This window comes from Pipistrellus hanaki (assembly GCF_964339955.1).
Source record: "Pipistrellus hanaki genome assembly, chromosome: 5".
Taxonomy (NCBI): Eukaryota; Metazoa; Chordata; class Mammalia; order Chiroptera; family Vespertilionidae; genus Pipistrellus; species Pipistrellus hanaki.
Genome location: NC_140507.1, coordinates 80497920 through 80522547, shown reverse-complemented (window position 1 = coordinate 80522547; position 24628 = coordinate 80497920). Strand labels below are relative to the sequence as shown.

At 48.2% G+C, this 24628-nt stretch overlaps 1 protein-coding gene across 13 annotated transcripts in view; it reads right to left on the bottom strand.

Moving 5' to 3' along the window:
• The window catches only part of MYO9B (myosin IXB), an 88524-nt gene that overhangs the window by 40137 nt on the left and 23759 nt on the right, over positions 1–24628 (bottom strand). For all 13 annotated transcript variants that reach the window (XM_084885794.1, XM_084885792.1, XM_084885793.1 and 10 more), the window contains exon 3: positions 4543–4637. In XM_084885794.1, coding sequence (XP_084741920.1) covers positions 4543–4637 — 95 coding nt within the window. The remainder of the gene's footprint in view (positions 1–4542; positions 4638–24628) is intronic.

Below are 24628 nucleotides of genomic sequence, written 5' to 3'. Positions count from 1 at the left end.
CCACTCCATGCACAAGTGGGTTTCCAAGGGCGTGGCCTGTGTTCTCTCTTCTTTCAAACCCACATTTTCTTCTATTCCTGCCCCTGGCTAGTAACTATTTTAGTTAGCAGCAGTTTGTTTTCATGGCAAGGGAGACTGCTCTGGTTCCAGAATCAGACTGCTGTTGGAATTTCAACCCGTGGCCAATTTCCTGGACTGTGTCAGCAGATGGGGAGAATGGCAACCCCTCCCAGCAGGGAGCTGTCAATTCACTGACAACAGCCTCTTTCTTCTTCTTTTTTTGTTAATCCTCACTGGAGGATATCTCTCCATTGACTTTTAGAGAGAGTGTAAGAGGGAAAGACAGAGAGATACATCGATTGATTAATTGCCTCCTGCAAAGCACCTCGACAAGGGTCAGGGCTGGGGAGGAGCCTGCAACCAAGATATGTGCCCCTGACAGAAATCGAACCCAGGACCCTTCTGTCCACAGGCCGATGCTCAACCAGATAGGGCAGCCTCTTTTTTCTTCGGACCACCTTGGAGACCCAGGTACCTGTGGCGGTTAGCAGGTAGCCAGGAATCCCTTGGCACTGAGGCCTTGAACCCACAGGAAGGCTAGGTCTTACAAACGGGAGAACTGGGGGAAGGCTTGGACTGCCCTTGACCCCTTAGCCTCAGCAGGAAATGGCATCAAGAAGTGTCACCTGCCCAAAAGCAGAACAAGGTCTGCGGCTGATCCGTGTGAGCGGCTGCCTGGACGGGAAGTACACCGCCCTCCTCAGAGCGTGGGCAGGCCGTGGTCGTGGGCCAAGGGGGGACTTCCTTTCCTGAGTTCAAGGCCACAGATATGGATCTCAAAAGCGAGTCTATGAGATCCGGCCCCACAAGGCCACGGGCTTGAGCTTGATGGGTGCCTGTAGTGGCTGGGCTCTCTGGGTGATGGCCAACCCTTGCTGGGTCACATGGGAGCCCCCAGAAGATACGCGTGTATACCCTTGGAACCTGTGACTGGAATCTTATTTGGAAAATGTCTTCGAAGATGCAATCAGGTGAAGGATCTCAAGATAAGATTATCCAGGATTATTTCCACAGGTGCTAAATCCAATGCCAAATGTCCGAAAAGACAGAAGAGGACACAGAGACGCACAGAGGGAAAGGCTGAGTGAAAATGGAAGCAGAGCCTGGAGAGGCAAGCACGGGCGGGGCTGAGGGAGCCTGGGGCCACCAGAAGCTGCAAGAGGCAGAGAGGATCCTCTCCAGAGGAGGCGGGGCCCTGCCGGCACCTGGATTCCAGACTTCTGTTGGTGTAAGCACCGGTTTGTGGTGTTTTGTTACAGCAACCACAGGTCACCCAATGCAGACTGTGCGGAGGAGAGCTGGGGCAGACGGGGGAAGGCAGTGCCACTGGGAGCAAAGGCTCTGGGGTCCAGAGCCAGCCCAGGACCCAGGAAAACACGGGGCAGCCTCTCAGCATGTCTGCTTTCCCCAAGGGGGCCCCTGTGACTGTACAATCCGTATGTGTCTATGTTTTCTGCCCACTCAGATACTCTGGGAAAATGTGCAAGGAAAAAAAAAAAACACCTTTTAAATCAGGAGTGAGGTCTTTGTGGAGAAAGGGCGAGGACTGTGGGGCAAATGGCTCCAGGTGTCTCTGATTAACTGGGGCCCATTCCCTGTGGGCGAGTGGTGGTGCCCACGAAGGTGCCAAGCTGGAGCCCAGCAGTGCTGGGGAAGGGACCTTTGGACGGCTTGGGAGGGGAGCTGAGGACGTGGGGAGAATCGCCAGCTTCTGAGCACCCCTGAGGACTGAGGGGCAGAGTAGACCATTTACCAGTATTGAGGGTCTCTCATCCTCGCCACTGCCAGTCAGAGCTTGCGCAACAGGAAAAAGGAAAGAAACCAGGGGCTGAAAGATTAGCAACAACAGTATTAGATTTAAAAAAAAAAAAGTATATATATATATTTCAAAGCGAAAGGGAGAGGGAGAGAGAGATAGAAACATCAATGATGAGAGAGGATTATTGATCAGCTGCCTCCTGCCCACCCCACTGCAATCTGGACAACTGCCCTGACCAGGAACCGAACCATGACCGCCTGGTTCATAGGTCAACGCTCAACCACTGAGCCACGCCAGCTGGGCTCCTATTACATTTTAATATAAACTGTTGATTGGGATGATTACCAGTCAGGTGAGACAAACAGGAGAACCTAGATTGAAATCCCCCTCCAGTCCCCGTCACATTTGAGGGCCCCTCTTCTCCTGAAGTGCTGGTGCCTTCTCTCGGCCTCCAGGAGCCTAGTGCTCAGGTCCCCCCACCTCTAACATCCAGACTTCTCACCCTGCTGTTTAGAGCAGCGGTCACCGACCGGTGGTCCGTGAGGTCCGAAAGGTTTAGAGCATCACCTGAAATCTTTCCATTGTCACCACAGACTCTCACGCCACATTGTGATGTGGAGGAGGATTCCAGGCAATGGGCTGTGTTGAAATGGCTTTTTCCCTTTTATTTTGAAATAGTTTTACTGGCTCATAAAACCTTTGTATAAAAAAACAACCCCAGCCCTGGCCAGTGCATTCAGTGGTTAGAGCATTTGCTCGTGGACCAAAAGGTTGTGGGTTCGATTCCCTATCAAGGGCAAATACCTGGGTTGCAGGTTCCATCCCAGCCCTGGTTGGGGAATGTGAGGGAGGCAATTAATTGATTTTCTCTCTCTTTCCCTCCCTCCTTTCCACTCTCTAAAACACATGTGTCAAACACAAGGCCCGCGGGCCAAATCCAGCCCGCCAGGCCTTGCAATGTGGCCCGCACCGCGCTGTCATCACTGCACTCCGCTGTCAGTTTATGACATTGTCAGTTTATGACTGTTCAGTAAACCATTCGGCCTGCGATTTAGGCTGGATTTTAGATTTTGGCCCCTTCTCTGATTGAGTTCGACACCCCTACTCTAAAAAGTCAATGGATAAAAATATCCTACAGTGAGAATTAAACAAACAAACAAACAAACAAACAAGCAAACAAAAACCAACCCCTAAACACTACAACAGTATTAAATCACAATTAAATTTTAACAATGGAAAATATACAGAAAAGACATTTAAAAATTCTTTTTAATATATTTTATTGATTTTTTACAGAGAGGAAGGGAAAGGGATAGAGAGTTAGAAACATTGATGAGAGAGAAACATCCATCAGCTGCTTCCTGCACACCCCCTACTGGGGATGTGCCCGCAATCAAGGTACATGCCCTCGACCGGAATCGAACCTGGGACCCTTCAGTCCACAGGCCGATGCTCTATCCACTAAGCCACATGTGTCAAACACAAGGCCCTCGGGCCAAATCCAGCCCGCCAGGCCTTGCAATGTGGCCCGCACCGCGCTGTCATCACTGCACTCCGCTGTCAGTTTATGACATTGTCAGTTTATGACTGTTCAGTAAACCATTCGGCCTGCGATTTAGGCTGGATTTTAGATTTTGGCCCCTTCTCTGATTGAGTTCGACACCCCTACACTAAGCCAAACTGTTTAGGGCCATTTAAAAATATTAAAAATGTATATTCTATTGACTTCAGAGAGGAAGGGAGAGGGAGAGATAGAAACATCAATGATGAGAATCATGGATGGGCTGCCTCTTGCATATCCCCTACTGGGATAGAGCCTAAAACCCAAGCCTGTGCCCTAAAAGGGAATTGAATAGTGACCTCCTGGTTCATAGGTTGATGCTCAATCACTGAACAACACTGGCCAGACCAGACTATACATTTTTTTAAAGGAAAAATAAATCCTACAGAACTGAATTCAGAAAAGATGCTATAGCTTAAAAACTATAACAAAATATGTAGTTCTTTATAACATTAATTCATTGCACAATGCTGTTAGATAGTTCCATAGGCATAACAGTGCCCAGAGTACAAGTAAGCACAATTTCAATGTTACATTTAGTTAAAGTGACTATATCCCCACCTAAAGAACTCATATTTCTGGCACAAAATGTTGTCTATTTTAACTTCTACCAGGCAAACAATTTCAAAATCCAATTACTGCATACCCATTCATCCATCCATCTTCTGACCCACTCAATTACTCATCCATTTTTCTATCCATCCAACCATCCATCCATCCGCCCAACCACCCAACCACCCACCCCTTCTCTGGACAACTGCCTCATTTTTTTTATCCAAGATCATATATACTTCTGGCTAAAGAGACATATTTGGTAAGTGCCAGAAGCCACAGCAACTCTGCCTGTGGCAACCCAGACTGACTGAATTAGAAACCTCATCAATACCAAGAAACAGGTTGGTCTGTCCTTGCCTGTTCTTGGCAAACTCCACCACACTGGTACCTACAGTTCATTGTACTCACTCCATTGGTGGTATCTACAGTTCATTGTACTCACTCCATTGGTGCCTGAACCCACACCCAATACCTTCCCACACCTACACTCCCACCTTGACCACTGCTCAGACCTTCACACCAAGGCCGTAAAATTCACAAATGTAGCTCTTGGGCTGGCTCCCCCTGCAAGGCTGCCCAGGGTCCCACACTAAGGCTGTCAACTCACCCTCTCACGATGCCACTCTCTAGGTAGTTGACTTGGATGAATTTTCCAAATCGACTCGAATTGTTGTTGTGGGCTGTTTTGGCATTTCCAAAAGCCTGCGAGGAAAACAAAAATAAGTTTTCAGGTGGTGAGGATAAAATTTCTACAGGCCTCAGGCTGGAGCCTCAGAGCTCCCCCTGGGCGTCGCGGACACCTGTGTGCTGGAAGTCACTCCGTGGCCCAGGTGTGCTCCAAACACAGAGATAACTCACTCGTTATCTCTATGTTTGGGTTGTGGGAGAGGTTGAAGTTTTAAGTGTCGGACGTTAAAGATGACAATCGTTGGAACTCTCTCCCAGTCATAATTGTTTATGCAGCATACTCCAGTCTGCTGCATGTTTCTGTGTTGCCTACAAGGCAAGAGTGGTTTTCACATTTGCAAATGGCTTTGAAAACAACCTAGAGAAGAGTAGTATTTCCTGACATGTGAAAATTCTATTCACGACTCAGTGTCCATTAACGAGGTTTTCCTGGCACACAGTCAGGCCTATTCATTAACGGATTGTCCGCGGCTGCTTCTGAGATGTGAAGGCAGGGTGGCTGAGATACAGACCATCTGGCCTGCAGAGCCAAAACATTTACTATCTGGCTCCTTCCAGAAGGAATCTGCCAGGCCCCAGTATGAGCTGAGCTCTGGGCTCCAGGAGGGCAGCAGGCTGGCCGTGAGGGAGCAGAGGTGGGGATCCTGCAATTCTGTGGGATGACAAGCAGTTCACAGCAAATTTTTTAAAATCGGGGAAAAACTTATACAACATAAAACTAACCGTTCTAAAGTGAAGAATTCAGTGTCATTTAGGATATGCAGAATGTTGTACAACCATCACCTCTACCTAGTTCTAGATCTGTGGTCAGCACACTGCGGTTCGAGAGCCACATGCGGCTCTTTGGCCCCTTAAGTGTGGCTCTTCCACAAAATACCAGGGCCTGGGCGAGTCTATGTTGAAGAAGTGGCATTAGAAGAAATTTAAGTTTAAAAAATTTGGCTCTCAAAAGAAATTTTAATCATTGTACTGTTCATATTGGCTCTGTTGACTAATGAGTTTGCCGACCACTGTTCTAGAACATTTCATCACTCTAAAAGGAAATCCCATCCCCATTAGGAGTCACTCCTCATTTACTCCTCTCCCAATCCCTGGCAACCTCTAATCTGCTTTCTGTCTGCACATACATGGGACATACCCTATGTGGTCTTCTGTGTCTGTTTTCACTCAGCATAATGTTTTTTTGGGTTCTCCCAGGTGGTGGCATAAATCAGGGCTGCATTCCCAAAATGGAGAGGAAAGTATGCACAGTGCACGGAGCCTGCAATCTATTGGGGTCCCTCTGGGGCCTCCCAGGGGCTACCACCCAGATAACAAATGGGGACACGCCCTTCCCCCCGCCTAGGTTCCCAGACGGCCCCCTTCCCACACCGGACCCGCTATCCCCGAGGGGTAAAGAGTCAGAGAGAGGACATGCTAGAGCCTCGGGAACACAGGGTAGGGAGGATGTTTGAGAGTGTGTACACTGTTTCAGGGACAGGGAGGCTGGCAGAGATGGGAGTGGTGGGGCAGGGGAAGGGATAATGTGGGGGGTAACACCCCAGAGTCAATGGGGAAAGGAAAGCTTGGTGGCAGTGAGAAGGGTGCCAAACTGACAATATTCCCATTTGAGGAGGCTGAGCTATGTGGGGAGCTGACTGTGGGCAAGGGCAGCAGGGAGAGGGGGCAAGGCCACTGCCAGGCCTGTGGGTGGGGCAGGGTGGTCGAGGGTTAGGGTGGGGAGAGGCAGCCAGACGTGCAGGCTCACAGGAACAGGGAGATGTGCTGATGTGGAGAGGAGACTGGGTTTTCCTGAGGACCTCATTCTGCAAGGGATGGATGCAGGTGGGTTATCGATCAGAGCTCCTGGTGGGCGTCCTGAGGCAGAAACCCCATAAAAAAGCTTCTGTGGGAAGGCCGAGCACATTTCCTTGGAGAATGGCTCCATTCAGCACAGCTTGAGGCAGGACGGGAGCGCAGCCTGGGCCCACGTGCCCATCATGTCCTGGCTGATGGGGTCACGGGACGAGTGATTTCCTGCCCCATTGCTCTAGACCTGGACAACAGGCTTCCTTGTAAAACCCGAGTCACCAAGTAGGAGAGTGACAATGGAAGGGAGGCCCCGGAGGTGACCTGGCCCCATACTATGAAGGGGGGTTGCTCACGGTGGGAGCATCAGCTAGGTGCTTTGGGGGTATCCAGTGCAACCCAGCCTGAGAAGGCGCTTTCCTGAGTCAGACAGCAGCCACAGAGCCCAACCCCCTTCTTCACAAATGCTGCCTCAGGGTTCGTCACCGGGTGGGTTTTGAAAAAATCTTTGGTGGGACTGATTAAAACACTGGGGCTTGTCACCAGCCCTGGGTCTGCCCTTCTCTCCCAAGTGTCTGGAACCCAGTGGGCTCTTGGCCTGGGCACTGCTGACACTTAGGCCATCCTGGGCACTGTTGGATATTGAGCAGTGCCCCTGGTTTCTACCTGCTAGATATCAGGGCATGAGGGACAACCAAAAATGCCCCGGGAGGTGGCTGAATCACCCAGGCGGAGCAGCACTGCTATGCACAGATGCAGATCCAAGGGGTTTGCAGGGCCAGGCGGTCTGAGCCTCCCTGGACTCTTCCCGCCCCCCCCTTATGAGGGCCCTCATGTCTGCTGTAGTGCTGAGGGCTCCTCTGGGGAAGAAAACTAGGTTTACTTTCTAGTTTCGCGTAAGTTCAGCCTTAGAACTGTGTTTGCTGTTTGGGGCAAAGCCTGTGGGCCCTCAAGGCACCGCTCCTGGCTCTATCTCCTTTCATTCCACGCTTACCAGAGCCTGCGGGGTGGCATCTGAGCTGAGAACAGGCCTGCTCTGTGCTAAAATGAACTCCTGCGGGTGAGTCTGCAAAGTCCTGCCTGTCCTAACTACAAGCAGATGGCGGAGCGATGCCCAGGCCCGTGGGGGCTCCTTCCTGGAGCAACGGGCCTCTCTCTCTGCCGGGATCCCGGCAGCACCTGGGTCCGGGTCCTGCCGCCTGGCAACCCAGAAAAACGCACATTTGTACCCTGAAGAGCCACAGGGGACCTTTTTGAACGCGGGACAAGTCATCGGACAAGTCATCGTGGTGATTTCTAAGGAAAGAGCCAGGCCTGGCATCCTGGGGACAAGAGGGTAAGTTTTGGGGATGTGGGGCCCACTCGCTCTCTGGTTCTGCAATTACCAGTGTGGGGCCTGGGTGACCTCATGCGTCTGGTATGTGGTCTCAGCACACTGCGACTTTTCAAAGCCGATCTAAAAATATCCGGTTGGTGCTATTATACATCCGAGGAGGAGGAAACAACGCTGGCCTGGCGTTCTCGCTCTCTTCGAGGGGAGCCATTGTGTGGCTGCTCCTGGGCTGGCCAGGAGCGCTTGCAGGGCTGGCCTCCATGCACAAGAGCGGCTGGTGTGCCCGGTGGATCATGTGAGACTGGGGGTGGACAGGAGGGAGGAAGCGGGAACCGGGTGCCAGCAATGATGCGATGTAATCTAGCCGTGGGTCTGGGGAGGCCACATGTTTATGCCATTTGCCCACCAGGCCAGAAAAGCTGTAGCCCTGGATTTTGTGGGAAAAGTCTGGGCTTTCTTAGAAACACGTTTCCCCCCTTTATAACATAAAACACACATTTCTAATATAAGGATATGTAGAATTACACTAAAAGTTTACCAAACAGAAGAAAAAAATGTGACAAGATAACCTTATAATTCAATCCTGCACTCCGTCCTGGCTTAACACACTGTCCTCTGACGGGGCAGAGCAGGCCAGGCCCTGGGGGCACTGGGTGCCAGACAGATGGTTCCCACTCTGCCAGGGATGCTGACAACAGGGCAGGGGGTGTCTGGGGGTCTCCCAACTACCCTTGTCTTTAAGGTTCTTCTTTTGAGTCAAAAAAGTTTTTAAAACTGGAGACATCCATGATTGAGCATCCTACTTAGCCAGAAATTTCTAGAAGGTGATGGCTCTTCTCTTGGGATGCATGATAAATATTTTAGGGAGAATTGTGATGATGTATAGATAATGTGTTATAAAGTGTACACCTGAAACCTGTATGCTATTACTAACCAATGTCACCCCAATAAACTCAACTGAAAAAAAAAAAAAGATGGATAACATCATACAATGACTATGGCATATTCTGGCCCCACACCAGGCTCACTGTGGGCTTTTCTCCTGTAAGAAACAGACAGATGTGCCTTTCTCATTTCAGATGAGGAAACTGAGGTGCAGAGGCCAGCCAACCTCCCTGAAGTCTGAGAGCAGGTGGTTGATGTGGTCCTGGCTTGAACCCAGAACCCAGTGCTCGCATTCCCAGCCTATGCTCTGCCTGTCCGATTTCCAGTCCCTGAGGCCTGGGCTCCTTCTTCAGACCCATTCTTAGTGCCTGGAATCGGGCAAACTGGACTAGGACTTTTCGGGGTGCCTGGCCACCCTGGCCCAATCCCTCTGATTCATACCTGGCCTCTGGCACATCCAACCCAAAGACGGAACAAGCCTTGAAACAGAGACAGCATTAGGCAAATAATGTTTTGTTTTCAGGTATCAGAACCCAAAGCCCCATGGAATGAGCTGAAAAGGCAACCTCACTCGCCCATTTCCCATGTCGACAGGTGAGCCCTGGGTCAGGATCCCATTGAGAGGAGTTCCCCAGCCGGGCCATGCATGGCGGTCGTCCTTCCAGCCAGGCTGAGATGGCCAGACCCGGCATAACATCATCTCCAGATTTACTTATGCTCATCCTTTCTTGGAGGAAACTTCCAGGTCATTCTTGTGACTTGGTCTAGGTTGTGGGGTTGGCCTTATCTGTTTTCTTGATCTTCCAGCCACAGGGATCTCACTTCCCAAGTGCTTATGGTTCATATGTAGGTCCATTCATTCATTCAGTCACGTGACAACAATTTATTGACCACCTGCTTGTGAGCCTGGCACCATTCTAGCCTCAGAGACTCCACCTTCCCTGAGAGGCTCTGGCGGTCCATTCTGGCCAAGACTGGAAGTCCCCTCAACCCACTCGGTCACCTGCCACCTCCTGAGGCCTCGATGCTACCCCTTCCTCTGCAATGCCACCTCTGGGTGAAGTCTTTGTGTCCCCCTCAGACCATGAGCCACAGAGGACTTCAAGATCTCTTGTCCGGGCCAGGCACTGAGTTGGAAGAGTAACTGATGTTGCCAGGAGAGGTTGAGATCGGTAAAAGAACATTGGCAAATATTAGGCCACCGTGGATCGTAAAAATGGGGCTGATGGAGAGAGCAAAATTGTCCGCCACTTCCTGGCTTCCCAGTCCAGTAGGGTGGGGAAGAGAACGAGACACCCAACAGCAACTGAAAGCTGGGGTTGGCACGGTGGCCCCATTGCTTGGAACCCAAGTAATTATTCTCCCAAGTGTTCTCCTTGTTCCTGGGCACCTTTCTACAGAAAGGAGTGCTTGGCCCAAGCCCACCGACAGGTGGTGCCCCTCTGGGGACATGGACAATAGCCAGACCCTGCAGGAGGAGGCGTCAGAGGAGTCCTATGGCTGTGCCAGGCCAGCATGGAGCAAGGGGCAGTGTGGGTAATGTCCCTGCCCAGGTGGCCCGTGATCCAAGGACATGGGAGGATCTGTTCCACCTTGTCTGCTGAGCAAACAGCCCTAGGACATCGAGTCAGGGCTGGGGTTTTCCTGTGTGGAAATGTGGGGAAATAACCCCTGGCCTTCCTGGGAGGGCTGGCGGTATAAGGCTACAGTCAGCTGTGTTAACTGGGTATCACTGGTTTCGGATTCTTCTCCTTAGGGGAGATGAAATGACTTTGTGAATCAGGGGCGGCAAACTTGTTCCATGAAGGGCCAAGTAATAAATATTTGGGCTCTGTTGCAACAGCTCAACCCTGCTGTTGTAGGGTGAAGCAACCACATATGATGTGTACGCAAACGGACGTGGAGGACGCGCTCCTGCTGTGGGGGTGGGGTGGGGGATGGGGATGAGGCAGTCTTCTTAGACAATGACTTCTACGGGGGTTGACAAAAGACAGCCAGCCATTTGTTTTTATTTGGCCTGTGAGGTAAGAGTGATTTCGACATTTTTAAATACTTGGGGGGAAAAAAAATCAAAAGAAGAATATTCTATGACACATGTAAATGATATGAAATTCAGCTTTCCGTGTCCACGAATAAGGTTTTGTTGGCATACAGCCACGTCTGCTTACACATGGTCTGCGTCTGCTTTTGACTAAAGAGCACACAGTTGAGTCGTCATTGTGTCAGAGACTGTTCCGGCAGAGATGAAAATACTGACCCACAAACGGGCTGTTTACAAAAAAATTAGGCCCCCTTCTCCCCATGGGGCCAGAGCAGTGCTGGGGCTGAGAGAGAAGACGCTGACATGCAGACACATGATGGGTGAGTATAGGAGGGCGTGAGTGTCACACAGGCTGACTGGTCTCCCCCGGGGCATAGCTGGAACCCAGGGAAGAAGCCAGAGATAGAGAAGCCTGCTCCCCGGGAACTAGGCGGATAGGCGGTGGGGAAGTGAGAAACACAGCTGATTCGCTTTCCACAGAGCTGGCGCGGAGGGAGCATTGGGGTTAGGAGGGGGCGGCCTGTTCCAGGAAGGGGAGATGCTGGGTAAGGGCAAGGAAGCAGGGCAGGAAGTGGAGGAGTCTCCCCCAACCTCATGGCTCCCGACTCACAGATTAAGAAATGGAGGCTCTCCAGAGCTTGGCTGGCACCCAGCCTCTGGCCTGGTTCTGTTCTCTTCCGGTTGCCCATGGGGCTTGAGGCACTTAGCAGGCTCTTGACAGCCAGTGGCTAACTGGATGGACAGACCAATGCATGAACAGACAGATGGGTTGCAGGCATGTGCAGGGAGCCAAGTGATGATGGGACATGATGCTCATCTACCTAGTGCTCCCAGTTTATTACAGGTTCTGTCAGAATCCAGAATAGTACCAACTACCAAACACAGATAGACAGAAACATTGGAAAGACAGACAGAAGGGACTCCTGGGGCAAGGACAAGACCCTTTAAATAGACAGACATCCACCAAGGGGCAAAGTTTCAAGACAAACTGTGTCAGGGTGGGGAATGGGAGCAGGGGTTTCTTAAAAAAAAAAAAAAAGAAAAAAAAAAAGAAAAACAAAAAGCCAAAACCAGTTTAGCTCAATGGATAGAGCATCGGCCTGCGGATTGAAAGGTCCCAGGTTCTATTCCGGTCAAGGGCATGTACCGTGGTTGCGGGCACCTCCCCAGTAGGGAGTGTGCAAGAGGCAGCTAATCGATGATTCTCTCTCATCGATGTTTCTAACTCTCTATCCCTTTCTCCTCCTCTCTGTAAAAAATCAATAAAATATATTTAAAAAAAATTAAAAAATAAAAGAAGAAAAAGAAACTAATTATAAAACAAGTTGTCGCATCTCATATTTCCCTAAATTTTGGTTTAGGTTATAATGAAACCATGTGCTAAATCATAGAAGGAATAAGGAACAGATCTAGTTTTGAGAGGGGAAGGGGTTCTGCTTGCTTCTTACTGAATCAAAAATATTTGAGGAATGCGTAGATCCCTGAGGGCTCATCCATTTGACACCCAAATCATTCTCTTTTGGGTTTGATTCTTTTTGTCAGGTTTTTGAATTGCAAAATTAATATACTTACTTTCACTTATTCATATTTATGGATAGTATAGCTATGAAATTCCTCTCATTACTGCTTTAAATGCATCCTGTGGTTTCTACTAATAATATTGTGGTTTTTAAAAAAAATGTTTTTATTGATTTCAGAGAGAGGAAGGGAGAGGGAACGGGAGATAGAAACATCAATAATGAGAATCATTGATCAGCTGCCTCCTCTACACCCTCTACTGGGGATCAAACCTGCAACCTGGGCATGTGCTCTGATAGGGAATCGAACCCATGACTTCCTGGTTCATAGTGAATGCCCTGAGCCACTCCAGTCAGGCTAATAATATTGTTTCTGTCACAGATTTTTAGAAAATCTATAATTTTGATTTGTAAATCCCCTTGAAAGCAAGAATTATTTAACTGAATTTTACTTTTTCTTTAAAAACAATTTCCACGTGGAAGGGCCTTTAAAAAATTAATTTCCAGTTTTATCGCATTAAGAATGTTGCTTGTAATATTTCTACTTTTAGAAGTTCTAGATACTTTCTCTGTGACCTTATAAGGAATGAATTTTGTGACTATTCCATGAATACTTGAGATTTATTCTCATATGAGAGTAGAGGGTTTGTAATATGGCCACATAATCTGTCTTAAGCACATGGTTTGGCCATCTTACATTCTTGCCTTTTGCTGTCTACTCAACCAGCTTGTTGAGTAGACAGCAAAAGTAGGCTTACAGTCATGAGTACGTGAAACAGAGTTTGTTCTTATATTATTATTTATTAATTATTGTTATTTTCTATATGGACAACTGTAAACCTACTTTTGCCCTACCCTGTATGTTTGTACCTGTTTCTCCTGGTATCCTATATAATAAAAGGGTAATATGCAAATTGACCCTAATGGCAGAATGACCAGAACGACCACTGGACCAGTCACTATGAGGTGCACTGTCCATCTCTCGGTCCCTTCCCCTGGCCGTCAGGCACCAATCACCCGATGGTGAATGGGAAACCAGGAGTGGGTGGCAGTAGGGGGCGGGGATGGCTGCAAGCAGCTGGGGAAGATGGCCCTGATTGCAGGCCAGGCATAGGGAACATACCCATGCATGAATTTGTGCGCCAGGCCTGTAGTCTTTTAGAACTTCCACTTTGTAAAGATGATAGCTATGTGTGTTTTTTTTGTTTTGTTTTTAATATATTTTTATTGATATTTTACAGAGAGGAAGAGAGAGGGATAGAGAGTTAGAAACATCGATGAGAGAGAATCATTGATCAGCTGCCTCTTGCACACCCCCCACTGGGGATGTGCCCGCAACCACGGTACATGCCCTTGACTGGAATTGAACCCAGGACCTTTCAGTCCACAGGCCGATGCTCTATCCACTGAGCCAAACCGGTTTCGGCAGCTATGTTGTTTTGATGCATATATATTGACAAATATTATACCAGGAGTATAAATTGAGGCTTTTGGCACTGTGAGGAAGAAGATTTGTAAATGTCAAGTTCAGAGGCCCAATTTCTACTTTCTCCATGTCAAAATTCTAGCTCTGCTAATTCTGTTTCTATCTGCCTGTTCCACCTGTGCCTTTCCCTTTATTTGAAGCTTCTGGAACAGCTTTAGTTAGTTGTGTCCTATTCATAAGACATGGAGTTGAACCTTGCTTTGTTAGCCACGATGAATATCTGCTCCTTTAATAGGTGGATTGAGCCCATTTAAACTTAGCAGCACATGGACTCATTCCTTCCATCATTAGCTCTCTGCCCTCTCTGCTACTATGAATGTGGTTGAGTGATTGGAGGCTGGAGCAATTCTCCAGGCCATTTTCAATGAGTTCTTAAAATTCTGCACCCTTTGCAAGACTTTCAACCTCACTTTGCAACTGATTTGCATCCAAGAGAGAAGACCCACTGGGTCTGGTGGGTGGACATCAATAAGCCATGTTTACGCTGAGCCAAGACGGGAATGAGTGAAGAGCTCATTCTGTAAGTGGGTGGCTCATTATGGAATCTTTCCTCTTAGGATGACGTTTGCTTCTCTAAATATCTAAATAATTCCTACACTGCAGAGACTCCAGGGCTGATGATGAGAAAAGCAAGGCCTCTGGTACATTGTGTGCAGCAAACCAAGCATTTGCACTCATGAGGAAAGGGAAGCTCCCTGGGGTGGGCTGTAGGAAGAGTCTGTGGTCTCCAGAGCACACCCCCCGCCCCCCACCTTTCCTGCAGTTGCTATAGTCTTTTTCTGCACCCTTGGGGAGGGGGTTGGGAAATCTGTCATCCTGGGGCTCCCTGCCCCTTCCCCTGTGGGTCAGCACTACCATGTGGCTCTGATGGTTATGGTGAGGGAGAGACAAGGCTGAGAATCCAGAGATCTGGTGGTGCTCTGACCAGGAAAGGAAGACTTTGCTGATTTCTGGACTAACTGATAGGCACTTTCACCAATGAGGAAACAGGTGCAGAAGAAATCTTGGTGGGAGCCAAGACCGGTTTGGCTCAATGGATAGAGCTTCGGCTTGGGGACTGAAGGGTCCCGGGTTCGATTCCGGTCAAGGGCATGTACCTTGCTTGCGGGCATATCCCCAGTAGGGGGTGTGCAAGAGGCAGCTGATCGATGACTCTCTCTCATCGATGTTTCTAACTCTCTCCCTTCCTCTCTGTACAAAATCAATAAAATATATTAAAAAAAAAAAAAGAAAGAAATCTTGGCAGGAGGCAAGATTTAAAAAATGTATATTAAAATTATTTTCGGAATGCACTGCAGCGGGCGCTAAATGCTTGGGTAGCTGAATGCTTGGGTAGCTGAGCGGTCGCCAAGGCAGTGGTGGAGGCTAGTGTGAGGCCAGCAGATCTTTCCATCCTCCGAGGCAACAGCCATAGCTGCACAGTATTGCTTGCTTTTTTGTTGTTGTTGTTTTGTTTTGTTAATATTCATCCAAGGATATTTTCCCGCTGATTTTTAGGGAGAGTAGAAGAGAGAGGGAATGATGGAGAAACATTGATGTGAGAGAAACACATCAATTGGTTGCCTCCTGCATGAGCCCTGACCAGGGCTCTGGGCTGGGGAGGAGCCTGCAACCAAGGTACATGTCCATGACCAGAATAGAACCCGGGACCCTTTGGTCCACAGGCTGACACTCTATCCACTCAGCCAAACCAGCTAGGATAGGTGGCTTGTTTTGAGGTGGATTCCAAAATGGCGGCAGGTAAGTGGAAGCTATACTAACTCTCCCAGGACCAAATGGAAATAAAACTAAAATATACAAAAAACACCCTGAAAAATCAACTGAAGACTAGCTGGAGTGAACCTTGACAACCAAGGACAGAAACTGGAGAGACTGGTAAGAAGTGCGGAGGCATGAAAAGATGGCCGGGCTCCCACAGATGACAGCTGAAGTTCTGGAAAGGGATCTCAGAACTTCCCATTGAGAACTCTGGGGTCTAAACCCCAAACTTGACTTCACAGCCCAGAGCACCAGAAGTGAGAAAAGTGTCCCATAACATTTGGATGTAAAAAGCAGTAAGGTTTCTGTCTGCCAGTGAAAGATGGCTGGAAATGCAGGCACTGTCTTCAAGGGCCAACACACACAATTTTGTGTGCAGTCACTCACCTTGGGCTCTGGCAGAAGGAGGGCAGAGTGGACTGGAGCTCTATGAGGAGAGTCCAGGGTTGGGGCTCTTGGTTTGAGTACAGAGGATAGCCACCTTGGTTTCCTGTGCTGAGTCATTCCCTCACACTGCAGAGGACACTTTTCTCCGGCAGAACTTTGTTATTCAGGCAGTTTTTTTGCCTTTGGGGAGGGCAGTTGCCCTACCCTGTGGTCAACAGCCTGAGGCTAAACAGCTTGAGTGTCAATGGTCTCTGGAGGCTTTGAGTCTGCCTGATCTCCTTCTGCACCTGGCGCTAGGAAAAGCAGACTCTGATGCACATCTTGGTCCTTTTTCTTTTGCACACCCCCTACTGGGGATATGCCCACAACCAAGGTACATGCCCTTGACCGGAATCGAACCCGGGACCCTTCAGTCCCCAAGCCGACGCTCTATCCATTGGTCTCGGCAATCTTGGTCCTTTTCAAAGGCATCCAGCCTCAGCAGAGGGAGCCACAAGATGTGGGTTGCTGCCAAAACCGGTTTGACTCAGTGGACAGAGCGTTGGTCTGCGGACTGGAAGGTCCCAGGTTCAATTCCAGTCGAGGGCATGTACATTGGTTGCGGACACATCCCCGGTATGGGGCGTGCAGGAGGCAGCTTGTGGATGTTTCTAGCTCTCTAACCCTTTCCCTTCCTCTCTGTAAAAAAATCAATAAAATATATTAAAAAAGAAAAAAGAAAAAAAAAAAAGATGCAGGTTGGTAATAGCTCCAAACAGGGTACTCAAGGCCAGTCACAAAGAGCATCTAAAACTGTCCTGCACTAGAGTTTGAGAGTCACAGCAGATCTACCTAACACATAAACACAAACCTAAAGAGGCAAAAACTGAAACCATTTCCCCTAAGAACAGGAACAAGACAGGATGTCGCTTTCACCACTCTTATTCAACAGCGATCACACAAGAAGAAGAAATAAAAGCCATCCAAATTGGAAAGGAGTAAGTAAAACTCTCTTTATTTGCAGATGACATGATATTGTACATAGAAAACCCTAAAGACCCACCAAAAAACTATTAGATTTAATAAATTAATTTGGCAATGTCGCAGGATACAAAATCAATACCCCAAAATTTATGGCTTTTCAAAAAATATTTGTTTTTTATTGATTTCAGAGAGGAAGGAAGAGGAAGAGAGAGATAGAAACATCAATAATGAGAATCATTGATTGGCTGCCTCCTGTATGCCCCCTACTGGGGATCGAGCCTGTAACCTGGGCATGTGCCCTTGATCAGAATCGAGCCTGGAACTTTCATGTGGAGGATGACGCTCTATCCACTGAAACAAACCAGCTACTAGGGCAACTGGTGGCTTTTTTATACACCAATAATGAATTCTCAGAAAGAGAAACTAAACAATCACATTTACCACTGCAACAAAAAAAAAATTAAGATACTTCATGGATTAGTAGAATTAATATCATTAAAATGTCCATACTACCCAAAGCAATCTACAGATTCAATGCCATCCCTATTAAAATACCAACGGCATATTTCACAGAACTAGAATAGATACTCCAAAAATTTATATGGAACCAAAAAGACCCCAAATAGCTGAATCAATCTTGAGAAAGAAGAACAAAATTGGAGGGATCACAATTCCAGATATCAAGTTATATTACAAAGCCACTGTAATCAAAACAGCCTGGCACTGGCATAAGAACAGGCAAATAGATCAATGGAACAGAACAGAGACCCCAGAAATCGACCCAAGCCATTACGCTTAATTAATATTTGACAAAGGAGGCAAGAATATACAATAGAATCAAAACCGTATTTTTAATAAATGGTGTTGGGAAAATTGGACAGATACATGCGAAAAAATGAAACTAGACCACCAACTTACACCATACACAAAAATAAACTCAAAATGGATAAAAGACTTAAATGTAAAAATCCTAGAAGAAATCATAGGCAGGAAAATCTCAGACATCTCTTATAGCAAAATGTTTACAAATACATCTCCTAAGGCAAAGAAAACTAAGGAGAAAACAGACAAATGGGACTACAAATCAAAATAAAAAAGCTGCATAGCAAAAGAAACAAAGGGAAAATGGAGCCTACTCTATGGGAGAACATTTTGGCAATGATGCATCTGATAAATATATGAGGAATTCATGAACTTAACAAAAGGAAGACAAACAATCCTATTAAAAAAATGGGCAAAGAGCTGAAACCGGTTTGGCTCAATGGATAGAGCGTTGGCTTGGGGATTGAAGGGTCCCGGGTTCGATTTCGGTCAAGGGCATATCCCCAGTAGGGGGTGTGCAAGAGGCAGCTGATCGATGACTGTCTCATCGATGTTTCTAACTCTCTATCCCTCTCTCTTCCTCTCTGTACAAAACCAAAAAAATATTTTTTTTTAAAAATGGGCAAAGAACCTAAATAGACACTTCTCTGAAGTGAACATACAGATGGCCAAGAGACAAATGAAAAGATGTCCAAAGTCACTGATCATTAGAGACATGGAAATTAAAACAACAATGAGGTATTACCTCACATCTGTCAGAATGGCTATCATCAACAAATGACAAGTGCTGGCGAGGAGGTGGAGAAAAGGGAACCCCAATACACTGCTGGTGGGAATGCAGAATGGCGCAGCCATTACGGAAAACAGTATGGAGTTTCCGAAAAAAATTAAATATGGAACAGCCATTTGACCCAGTGATCCACTTCTTTTTATTTTTTAAATATATATTTTATTGATTTTTCACAGAGAGGAAGAGAGAGGGATAGAGAGTTAGAAACATCGATGAGAGAGAATCATCGACCAGCTGCCTCTTGCACACCCCATACTGGGGATGTGCCCGCAACCAAGGTACATGCCCTTGACCAGAATTGAACCTGGGACCTTTCAGTCCACAGGCCAATGCTCTATCCACTGAGCCAAACCGGTGCTGGCCCAGTGATCCACTTCTAAGGATATATCCTAAGAAACCTGAAACACCAATCAGAAAGAATGTATGCACCCCTACGTTCATAGCAGCACAATTTACAATAGCTAAGATCTGGAAACAGCCCAAGTGTCCAGTAGGTGAGTGCATAAAAAAAAGCTGTGGTACATTTATACCATGGAATACTATGTAGTTGTAAAAACGAAGGACCTCTTACCCTTTGAAAGAGCATGGAGGGGCCTGGAGAGTATTATACTAAATGAAAGAAGTCAGTCAGAGAAGGACAAGTATCATGTGATCTCACTCAGATGTGGAATCTGATGAATAAAAGAGACTGATGAACAAAACAGATCCAGAGATGCAGAAGTATGGGACAGACTGTGGAATCTCAGAGGGAAGGCGAAGGAGTGTGTGTGGGTGGGAAGAGATCAACCAAAGAACTTGTATGCATATATGCATAACCCATGATCACAGACAACAGTGTGGTGAAGGCCCTGGGTGGGTGTGGGGGGCCACGGCTAGAAGAGGTCAAAGGGCGGGGGGGGGGGGGCATAGGTAATACTTTCAACAATAAAGATTTTTTTAAAAAAGGTTGAGAATCAAGTGGGGGCTATGGGGGCTTATTAAAATACAGTTTGGGTCCCCTCCCAGAATTTCTGGAAATGCCGAGAAATCTAAATTCTTAAACCAGAGATAGAGGAGGTTCTTATGATTCTTGGAAGTGTGTAAACTATTGCTCTAAGGTTTATTATGGGTGTGAAGTCTCTTTGGGGAGAAATAATGCACAAGGATGTCTACTTATACCTCTCCCTCTTTCTTGCATATCTGGAGTGGGGTCAAGATAGTCAAAGGCTGGACAAGCACAGAGCTTTGTACCCGGTATACTTAGTTTAATCAGACTGCATTCCTACTGCTTAGCCCTGAGATGGGAAACTTTCGTACTCCAGGGCTTCCCCAAGATCAGTTGCTTCCCGCTTGCACCCCGATCCCAGGCAGGTCTAATCCCCATCTGTTGCGAGATGGCCTTGTTCTGCCAAGCACAGTAAGGCGAAGGGTTGAGGGAGGAGAAACCAGGTCTCTGTGACGATGCAGAAATAGGCACAGGAGAATAAACCATTGCTGAGAGCTTGCCTCTTGGCTTTGCATCCTCCCCGCCCTGAGAAGCAAGGGCTTGTCTGCTCATTAGAGAGGTAAGGAAACAGCTCAGAGGCTGAGCCCTGCAAGGGACTGCACTGCCTCCCAATGAGGGCCCAGGCAGGAAACTGGTGCTCTGGACACCAGCCCGGCTGCAGGACGCTATCACCTGAACACATCAGTGGGGCCTTGTGGCCAGAACCCAGCCAGCGATAGAAAACATTTCAGAGGAAGAAGCAACAGGATATGGCGACAGTGAGGAAAGACCAAAGACAGCTGGAGATGGCGCTGGTGACTGAAATGGGGAAGCGGGAGGCGGCAAAGGTGTATGAGGTTAAAGTTCAGTTTGCCGTGACCTTACCTGCCTGAGATTTGCTTTACACACCTCACTGAGTTAGTGAGAGCTTGTCTAAGCTGGGGGTCCTCAAGCCTGTTGAACAAATCAGGCTTAAAGCCTTTTAAAAATAAACAAACAAATAAATAAATGTTTTAGATTTACAGGGAAGTTATAAGTATATTAGATACCCGATGCATGAAGATTCGTGCAGAATGAGCCTTCCTTACCCTGGTTGCTGGCACAGCCTTTGCTCTGGCCCAGAGCCGCCTTCCTGCCTTCGCTCTGCCTCGAGCCGCCTTTCCACCTTCCCATGCTGCCTAGAGGCCCGGAGCAGCTCTGTGAAACACCTGCGTCCTGCCCCTGGCTACTGGGTGCCCATGTATGCAAATTAACCCGCCAGCTTTGTTGGGTTGATTTGCATACTCACTCCTGATTGGTTGGTGGGCATTGCGAAGGTATGGTCAATTTGCGTATTTCTCTTCTATTAGAATAGATTACAGCAAATTCCTATATAACCTACATTTAGTTTCTCCTGTTGTTAACATGATAATGGTGCATTTGTCACAACTTACAAACCACTATTTATTTTATTTTTAAAAATATATTTACTGATTTCAGAGAGGAAGGAAGAAGGAAAGAGAGACAGAAACATCAATGATGATGTTTGGCTGCCTCCTGCATACCTCCTACTGGGGATCGAGCCCACAACCCAGGCATGTGCCCTTGGCTGGAATTGAACCTGGGGCTCCTTCAGTCCGCAGGCTGAGGCTCTATCCACTGAGCCAAGTAGGCTAGGGCTAAACCACTATTGAATGATATATTAACTAAGTCTACACTTTATTTATTTGAATGTCCTGAGTTTTCTCCTAATGTCCTTGCTTTTGAGACCTTAACAGTTTTTTAATTTTTAAAATATTTATTTAGTTGTTAATCCTCACTGGGTCACTGAGGATATTTTTCCATTGATTTTTAGATAGAGTGGAAGGGAAGGGGAGAGACTAAGAGATAGAAACATCTATGTGAGAGAGACACACCAATTGGTTGCCTCCCGCACATACCCCAACAAGGGAGGGGAGTGGAACCTGTAACAGAGGTACATGCCCTGAACTAGTATCGAACCTGGGACCCTTCAGTCTGCAGGCCGATGCTCTATCCACCGAGCCACAACTGCTAGGACAAGTCCTTGGAAGTTTTGAGGACAGTCAGGTATTTTGTAGAATGTCTGTCAATTTGGGTCTGTCTGATATTTCTTCTCACTGCCTGCTTTGCAAATGAAGTTTTATAACACACAGCCCCACCCATTTACCACATACAGTCTGTGGCTGCTTTTGCTCTACAATGCAGAGTGAGTGGATAGAGAGCGGAGTGGCCCTAAAATCCAGAAATTCTAATTATGTAGCTCTTAATAGAAAGTTTGCAGATCCCTGGGCTAAGCTACTCTACAAGGGATTCAACTTAAAATGTTTAATCCAGGATATATACTTAAAGAGTGACCACTGCAAATCACTCTAGCTAATTTTGTCACTCATCCTTCTGTCTCTATTGATTTACCTTTCCTGGACATTTCACATAGATTGGATCCTAGAATACATGACCTTCTGGCTTCTTTCATTCAATGAGTAATCTCCACTGTAGCCACTCTGCTTTGAAAAGGGGCAGTAGGAGCAGGTCTCTCCATCTTCCTCGGGTTAGGGAGCCATGGCTGGTGCTCATGGCTGGTGCTGGATCCAAAGCCATGTGATAATCCCAGTCAATGTTGGGGTAAAGTGCCCCTGGCCACCTCTTTTTCAGGTGGATGCAATTTTCTGACTTTCTTTTTTTTTTGGTTAATTCTCACCTGAGGATATTTTTCCATTGATTTTTAGAGAGTAGAAGGGAAGGGGAGAGACACAGAGAAAAACATCAGTGTGAGAGAGAGACACTTTGACTAGCTGCCTCTTGCACATGCCCTGATCAGGGCTGGGGATCCAGCCTGCAACCAAGGGACATGCCCTTGACCAGAAATTAACTTGGGACCCTTCAGGCTGCGGGCTGTCGCTCTATCCACTGAGCCAAACTGACCAGGGCCAATTCTCTGACTTTCATCCTTTGCTTCTTTGGAGAGTCCCTCCCCAGTGTCTACCTTTCTCTTTCTGGGGCAGCTCTGGAACAGACATGGAAGCCTACTCACATATAGGAGGACTGCCCTGGATCTCCACAAGGTGTCCCTTCTCCCTGGGTGTCACTGTGACCTCATCTCAGCACGCATTCACTCCGCTGACGCCCGGGGCTGCTGAGCTAGAAAAGCTTGCTGTAAGGAACAAATGGCCCCTCAGAGCATAAGCATACAGGGTGACAGGAGCCGCACTGTGTGCTAGCTCTGCAGGCCACTGGACATTCCAGATTTCTCCCAGCAGGCCTCAGGGTGGGACTTAGCTAGATGACAAAGGCAAGAATATTCCAGACTAAGGGTATAGCACAAGCACAAAAGCCCTAGGCAGGAGAGATCAGGAGAGAGAGCAGAGAGGTTGACTTGCTACAGGTCACACAGAATACTGGGTGCTACAGGTCACACAGCTGAGCTGGGTGCCTGGTCCTACTCTCACTTCCTGGCAGGGGGCAGCTCTTGGCCCTGAGGTCCTGCAGGTGGTAAATTGCACTGGGAGGTGCAGGGTCACGTGCTGAGGATAAAGGACCAGTCCAGGCACTTTGGCAGGACTGGAGACCGCCCCTCAGGGACTGTTTGTCATCTCTCTCCCCTCCCCACAATCTCACTGAGTAGCTCTGTCCAGGTTATGGGATCTACATGTCCCTAAGCCAGATTTTTAACTCTACATCCTAAAGGCACCTGAACTAGAGCCAGTTTCCCAACCTTGTCACCGCTGGCATTTTGGGCCTGGGTCATTCTTTGCGGAGGGGGCTGCCCTGTGTACTATAGAATATTGAATAGCATCCCGGGCCTCTGCCCACTAGAGGCCAGTCTCCAGATGTTGCCAAACGTCCCTTAGGGGTAGAATTACCCCCGGCTGAGAACTGAGCCTTTGATTCAGTTAAAAGTGGCTTCTCTGGAGATCCCCATGTGGCAAGGAAGGGCTAAATGGGACTCTAAATTCTCAAAGGTTGCTGTGACTGTCTGCCAAAAAGGGGTCTTTCCCCAGAAGCCCGCCCCACCTGACCACTGGCAAGTGGGGCCGCTGGGCTGGGCAGGTGACTGTGAGCCTCAGACTTGGCCCCTTGGCCTTTCCCAAAGACAGGTCACCTCTGGAGGCCTCAGGTAACCAGTGTCTTGATGGGCAGCTGATTGACTGGCACAGAAGAAACCTTCAGAGGGCAGCCCCTGTGACTCTGGGGACGGAGCACTAGAGCCATTTCATCCAAGATAACAGCTAGAAAGAAATGGGCCCCCAGAGCCCGTGGTCGCTCCGATGCCCGGCCATGTCCTGCCTCAAACAGTGAGGCAGATACAGCCAATGGATGGACAGACACCCCCACCCAACCGCCCAGCCCTGGTGCAACAAAGCATCCAGAACATTTGGAAAGGGCAGTGGCTGTGGAAGGGATGTTCTGGGCCTGAGTGATCAACTTCACCTTTTAATCAACTCTTCCTGCAAATTCCAAGGAGGCCTTTCTGGGTGCCTAAAATTATACCCCGTAATTTCACTCTTAGATGCAGCATTCCCAAAAATATAACTTCCCCCTTCGTCTAAAATAGCCTTAGATCACTGCAGAGCGGCAGGGCTCTGTGTGTTTGCGCAGCGGGACAGAAAGGCAGCCTCAAAGCTCTGCAGGGCACAGGAGAGGCAGGAAGCACTGTGGTCTTTTGGGTGGCCACCTGTCCCTGTGCTCCCAGAGGCCCTCGACCCCAGTCCTCTAGGCACTCCCCCACGGATACCCTCTCATCCTTCTACCCTCCCTCCCTCTCCGGCACAACCCCCCTTTTTAGCTAGGCGGTCTCCCAGCAGTCTGTCACCCTGTCTGTTCGCTACTTCTAATACAGGTGGCTCCTAAAGCTGCTCTAGGTTTTCTTCATTTTGTGACATCCTTGTGTTAAGACTGAAATACCCAAGCCTACTAGTTTGTATTAGGCCCTGGGGATGGGAATGCTGCCGTGTGCACTGGGGGCCATGAGAAGCTTGTCCTCATGTTCCTTTCTCTGGCTGAATAACTCCCCACCCGCCCCCAGTCCCACCCCCAGCTGTGAGCTCCTGAACATCCTCATGGTCTTATGTCCAACACCCGAAATGCCAGCTTTCTTGGAGGGTGCCTTGACTCTGAGCACACAGACCTGTCAGCCCCAGCCTCTCCTAGCAGCTCATGGTGTCCTCATCCCGTTGTGCCCCTGATAGATTAAGTTGCCCCACAGGTGGCCTCAGGGCCCGGGGTGCAGCTGGAAACCCTCAGAGGGCCTTCCATGAGTGCAAAATGGGAGGAG